This window comes from Austrofundulus limnaeus, unplaced genomic scaffold (genome assembly GCF_001266775.1).
Source record: "Austrofundulus limnaeus strain Quisiro unplaced genomic scaffold, Austrofundulus_limnaeus-1.0 Scaffold129, whole genome shotgun sequence".
Lineage (NCBI taxonomy): Eukaryota > Metazoa > Chordata > Actinopteri > Cyprinodontiformes > Rivulidae > Austrofundulus > Austrofundulus limnaeus.
This window is the reverse complement of record NW_013952531.1, coordinates 287829-294510: the sequence shown is the minus strand read 5'-3', so window position 1 is coordinate 294510 and position 6682 is coordinate 287829. Positions and strand designations below refer to the sequence as shown.

Below are 6682 nucleotides of genomic sequence, written 5' to 3'. Positions count from 1 at the left end.
ATGATGTAAACATCCAGTCTGATGATGTAAACATGATGTAAACATGATGTAAACACCCAGTCTGATGATGTAAACATGATGTAAACACCCAGTCTGATGATGTAAACATGATGTAAACATGATGTAAACACCCAGTCTGATGATGTAAACATGATGTAAACACCCAGTCTGATGATGTAAACATGATGTAAACATGATGTAAACACCCAGTCTGATGATGTAAACATGATGTAAACACACACATCTCACATTAACGATGAGGTCATTGTTTTGAAACGAGGCAGGAGGCGGTGCGACAGGCAGAGGAGCTGGAAGCCAAGCTGGAGGAGGAGCTTTGTAACGAGACCATGAAGACTCTGTGGGAGCAGTGTGTGCCCTGCCTGAAGAAAACCTGCGTTAAATTCTACTCCAGAACCTGCAGCAGCGGCTCCGGACTGGTGGGGCGTCAGGTGGGACAGGCTCACAATAAAACAAGGTTCGGTGTAAAAAAAAAAAACTTTAACGTTTCCTGTCCTGAAGCACAGCTGGAGGACGTGCTGAACAGAACCTCTCCCGTCTCCATCTGGATCAACGGGGAGCGAGTCGACACCTTGGAGCAGGAGGGGCGACGGCAGAACCAGGAGTTCAGGAACCTGGAGGACAAATACAGCGAGATGGAAGACGGCGTGGAGAACATCTTCTCAGACAGCATGAAGGTACACGAAGCTGGATGTCCTAAAGGCTCTGACTTCCTGCCCAGATTCATCGCAGGAAAAACGATGACATCACTGCTCGTTTGTCTCTCAGGTGGCGGATCACGTCCAACCTCCCGTCTTCTTCCTTCCTAAGTTCCTGGCACCGCTCTCTCGTCACAGCAGAAGCCTGCGGACGCTGTTCCACCACCCGTTCCCCGACTTCCAGAGTCTCTTCTCCCCCATGATGGAAATGAACCGGCAGGTCCTGGACTCCATGATGGACCTGGACTCTGACCCTCCCACCAATCAGGGTCAGCTTCCCTCTGACGTCATACGTCTGACCTCACTGGAAGCAAAGCTTGATTTGTGTGTTCCTGTTGCAGACGGCAGTGTGAACGAGGACGTGGTCATCACCAGGCCCTTCGGCAGCGGAAAGATGACCTGCAGGGAGATCCGGCGCAACTCGGCCGGCTGCTTCAAGTTCCGCGACGAGTGCGAGAAGTGCCGAGAAGTCCAGCATATCGGTGAGTCGCAGACTGCCCACACGTTAGACACTAACAGGAGGGAAATACACCTTTAACTAGAGACACAGCGTGAGCTGAACGCCTGCTGAAGATGAGTTTTACAGCAAAAACAAGCTTTACATCTAAAGTAGCTAAAAGCTAGCTAAAAGCTAAAGCTGGTTTAGATTTTCTAACTAAAAAACATAACCAAAGCACAGCAACTGGACTTGTTCTAAAGTTTAATCCATTTTTGCTTCACATTCTGCTAACCCGCTAATAACAGAACTAGCTCCTCATTTAGCTGATTAGCTTCTTTGCTAACTTCAAGGACAGTTAGCAAAGATTAGCTTCCTCTAAATTGACTTCCGCTAATTTTAAATCCATTAAAATATTCACATATAAAATAAAAATTTACATTTTTATGCTGTCTATCCCAAATTAAATAAAACTTACAGGCAGTGCGTGAAGCATGTAGCATCTTTAGCAGCTAAACTTCAATTTAAGAGCGTCAAAGTGAATTAAAATATTTAACAATGTTTAATTAAACACAAAAAATAATTTCTTATAAAATATGGTAGAGAAAATATTTGTTTGACTCATTTCAAATGTTATTTATAAAAACGCAAACACAATCAAAAAATTGTTTTATTCTGAAAGGGTTAAAGTGGAAGTTTAAGTCTGGTTTGGATTGGCTGATTGGCCACAGATGATCCCGCCCACCTTCACTTTAAACCAATAGAATCAAACTAACAGGTTTGCATCAAGGTTATAAAAGTTTTAATTTTTCATTATGGTTTAGTTTTATTTGGTAACTTTTTTCCTTTCATTCAGTTTTTTAATTCGTTTTTACTGTGGATTTGCTGGTTTTTATTAGTTATTTCATTTTAATGCTTAGTTTAGTTTTTATTAGTTCTAGTATTAGTTTTTTGGTACCACTTTATAATAAGTCTCCCCTTATAGAGGACTTATACATGTTTTATACATAGGTTATTAATTTATCTGTAAATACTTTATAAATGAATAAGAAGTGTTTATTAAGCATTAATTAAAGATGAGAAAGAGACAAAACTGTCCAGTTTATTGCCAGATCTGTTCATGTGACATCTAAAGCTGCTACATTAAACATTTCAGACTAACTTTCTACTTTGTAAGCACAATAATTTAAACACATATTTTACATATAATATTGTACTGTATTACTGCATTATTATTCCAGTAATTATTGTGCTTACTAGTCTGAAATGTTTAATGTAGCAGCTTTTTAAATGTAATATAACAGATCTGGCTCACTATTTGGCAAAAAAAACAGAGTTTTGTCTGTTTCTTATCTTTAATTAATGCTTAATAAACACTTCTTATTAATTTATAAAGTGTTTACAGATGAATTAATAACCATTTATAAGCCATCTATGAGGGCTGTCTTATTGTAACATGGTACCAGTTTTTTATAGTTTGTAAAAACATATTTATCAAAGCATCCTCCAGCTTGTGATGTTCCTGTCAGTTAACTAATCAACAGATATTTGGTCACTAGTTAAAGCAGTTTATTTTAGTGACACCTTCCTAAAGTATATGTGTAAATCAATTTTACCAACTAAAAACTTGGGTGATTATTTGAAGAGATCCACAAAATAAACTGACAAAAACTAAAACGAAGGATATTTTATCTATAATTTCAGTTTGTTTTGTAAAATGATTATACAGTTTTAGTTGTTTTCTCTTTTTATTACAGTTTTTATTTATTTTAGTTAACTAAAATGTTTTTTCAGTTTCAGTTTTGGTTTTTTAGTTAGTTTTAGTGAACTATAATAACCCTGGTTCAGTCCTGCTAACCTTCTTAGCGGTTAGCTTCCTGTACCTGGTACCTTTGTTCACAGGTAGGTAGGTAACCTGCTGCTTCAGGTCATTTTAAAGCTTTTGTTGTTTTTCTGGTCGTTCCTGGACAGACTGCTCCGGGAAGAGACCGCTGGAGGGTCCTCTGAAGGAGGAGCTGGAGGCGTCTCTGGCCGTGGCCGAGCGTTTCAGCCAGCAGTACAACAACATGCTGAGGAGGTTCGAGGAGCAGATGTTCAACACCTCCTCCATCCTGGACCTGCTCAACAAGCAGTTCGGCTGGGTGTCGTCTCTGGCCAACAACACCAAGGGTGACATCTTCCGGGTCAAGGCGGTACGTTACTCCAGGTGTGACCTGTTTTAATCAGAGTTCACCTGTAGGAACGTGTTTGTGTTGGTGCTGCAGGTGATGTGTAAAGACGCTGAGGACCAGCAGGACGCAGGAACCAGGGTGTCCGTTCAGCTCTTCGACTCCCCACTCATGAACTTCACCGTGCCGGGCGACGTTCCCTGGACCGACCCAAAGTTCTCCCAGGTGGTGGCTCAGGAAGCTCTGGACCGCTACAAGGAAACCAGTGTGTGAGTGGAAAACTACAGAGAACAGGTCGGATTTATAAAACTGGCGTACGCACAATTTGAGCCCAGAAACTTGCGTACGCCACTTTTTACGCCAAGGTTGTGATTTATAAAATCCAAACTTGACGTGAAAATGTGCCTCACAGCTCTGACCCATGTGTACGCTCATTTTGGAGACGGGAAACTGCGACACAGATGGTGAAGTGAGGAATTAGAGCCACACTGTGTAATGATCACTGTCAGAGATTTAATTTACCTTCAGAATCAGACTTAGATTTTTATTCAACTTTATCATCAGATTTATTAACAGTAATATTTATGTTTCTGCTGCTGCTGCCGCCGCTGCCTGACCCACAGACCCCTCCCTGACCCACAGACCCCTCCCTGACCCACAGACCCCTCCCTGACKCACAGACCCCTCCCTGACACACAGACCCCTCCCTGACACACAGACCCTTCCCCAACTAGAACAGCAGGACAGCAAAAGTCACGCTTTGGATACACGCACAGGGCGCATCCACCTCGCCAGTGTGAATGTTATAAACCTTCACGTTTAAAATCTGTGTTTGTCGCGTGTGCGTGGGGGGGCGGGGGTGTCTGCCGCGGATAACAGAGCAGGCAGGAGGGGGAGAGGACGAGGAGAAGTGAACTTATTTCTAATTTTGTCTGACTTATTTAATTTAATTTTTATTGATTTTATCGTCCTGCAGGCTCTGAGAGAAAATTAATTTGAAGCTGAGTTTTTTTATTATTTAAAATCATTAGATTACTCTAAAGCAAAATGAGTAAAATCTGTGTCAGTTCCAGACATTGTGTTCAGGTGAGCAGCTGTCAGTCAGCACCTGTCTGAACCAATCACTGATCATCTGACTGATTTAAATACATCTTAACATTCATGAGGTACTTTACATTGACTGTTTATGGTTGAGTGTGGGCGTGTAGAGGGTAGAACCTGAGGAGGACCTCGTGTTCAAACTCTGACGTGCAGCTGTGATTTATAAATGAAAGATGCTCAGAAACGTGCGTACGTACGGTTTTATAAATCTGAATTTTTTTTGGCGTACGCCATTTCRGCCTTTTGGCCGTACGTTCACTTTTAGTATGGTTTCCACACAATCCTTTATAAATGAGACCCCAGAATATTTCAGGAAGAACCTGAGAACTGGGAGCAGCTTCAGGTCAGTGAGATGATGGAGATTTTAGGACAGGGCTGTCCCAACATTTAGTCACATCAGCCAAAATCAGAAAGTCTGAAAGACTTGAAGGCCAAAAATATTATTATTCCTTTACCTGCTCAACAACAAACTAAGCATCAATTACTTTAATTAAACAGTCCGATTTATTGCTGGAAATGGATGTAAATTCATTTAGATCCAGAACTTTCAAAGTGTTTTGCAGGTTTCTCTTTTTGAAAGAAATTTTACAGTTTTCTATGTTTCAGTTGGGGAAAAAATAACCTCATTTAGTCAATTCTGATCAATAAAATCAGGATTTAGGTCACAGTTTTGTTGAAAATGTTTGCTGTGTTCAGACAAACTTAAATTAATTAAAAGCAGATTAGAGGGCAGCAAAATGAGCTTTTCAGTAGAAGTCACTAAACAGATGTGAAAAAGCTCAGTCTGGTTATTTAAAGACAAATAATTGATATTATTGCCAAGATTTTTTTATTAGAAGATTTTATTTTGTGATAAATTTACTGTAATAATAAAAAGTCTCCATCTACATCAGACAGCTGTGCCAGGGGACACATCTGTAAACAAATGAGTATAATTCTTGAACTGAAGTCAGGGGCCACACATGGCCCCCGGGCCACACTTTGGACATCAGTTTTAGGACATGGTCAGGTCCCAGGAAATAAAGCTGTCAGTTTGAAGATCACAGAAAAACACAACCGTAGCAAAACACAGAGAAAAGGTGAACCTGAACTCACCATGATGTCATTAACTGCCTCAACTACTGGGAACCAGTTTGTAACAACTGTTTGTCAAACTATTAAACTATTTCTCATCAGGGACCTGGAGGCCAAATCACATACAGGTGTTCTCTCTGAAACACTCTGTGACCTTAAAACTATTTTATTTTAGTCTAACAGATTAATTATATGTTGGTGAATTTATGTATGACTTTAACAGAAACCATCTGTCTGCATTTCCCCACAGAGTGGTCAAATAAAGCCCACCTGGACCCACCAGGACCCACAGCTTCAAAAAATGCTCCAAGTTCACCAAAACACACCTGAAACCCTTGAAGCGAACGCAGCGATCCACAGGTTCGTCCTGCTTTTACAATAAAAACCAACAGTTGAAGCTGTAAAGGTCACATTAGTCCTGCTGTTAAAGCTTCAGCTGATAAAAGTGGTCCTGATCCCACCTGATGAAGCTCCGACACACAGCTGCTTCTCCTGTAAGGAGTCTTTGTGCAGAAATGATTCATGTTTTTAGAGGAATCAGCTCATTTAAAGTTCATTTAAACCAGTCAGTGGCTTTAATGATGTGTTGTTACTGTTTTAGAGTTAATAGTGATTTAAGATTTAAACAGTAATAAATAGATTTAAAGAACCTGCTAACTGTTGTCTCGTGTCTTTGTTTTACAGTCAACACTTTTCTGTTAAATAAAACAACCTGTCCGGATTTAAGAAGTCATTTTATACATTTTTTAAACAAATAAAAAGAAGCAGAGTCTCAAAGTTTTAAAATATTGTGCCATTATTTTATTTTTGTGTAAAAATCACACAGCTGCTAGTTAAGTCTGCAGAGATTACACACATCCATGCAGTTAAAACATGTAGGATCCCACAGCCAACAGGAGCAATTAAATACAAGTTTCTTTCTGCTGTTAGTCAGCAAATTAATGCTAATTTACACGAGTCCAAAAAAACTGTGTATCATATACAATATACAACAGATGTGAGCGATAACAGCATCAACACCCATCAAGACTTCACTCTGGATGGACTGCTTCTGTCTGGATGAGGAGCAATCCTTGAAGGGTTTTAATCAGGTTTTAAATGGTTTTACTCCAGGTCTGAGACACACACACACACACACACACACACACACACACACACACACACACACACACACACACACACACACA

The 6682-nt window shown here is 40.3% G+C and overlaps 1 protein-coding gene across 1 annotated transcript in view; it reads left to right on the top strand.

Moving 5' to 3' along the window:
• The window catches only part of clu (clusterin), a 14558-nt gene extending 8406 nt beyond the window's left edge, over positions 1–6152 (top strand). Inside the window, exons 4-10 of the mRNA XM_014015420.1 lie at positions 285–449; positions 525–695; positions 787–985; positions 1058–1198; positions 3124–3344; positions 3417–3589; positions 5746–6152. Of these exons, the coding sequence (XP_013870874.1) occupies positions 285–449; positions 525–695; positions 787–985; positions 1058–1198; positions 3124–3344; positions 3417–3589; positions 5746–5758 (1083 nt within the window). The 3' untranslated portion in view covers positions 5759–6152. The remainder of the gene's footprint in view (positions 1–284; positions 450–524; positions 696–786; positions 986–1057; positions 1199–3123; positions 3345–3416; positions 3590–5745) is intronic.
• The last annotated feature ends 530 nt before the right edge of the window (positions 6153–6682 follow it).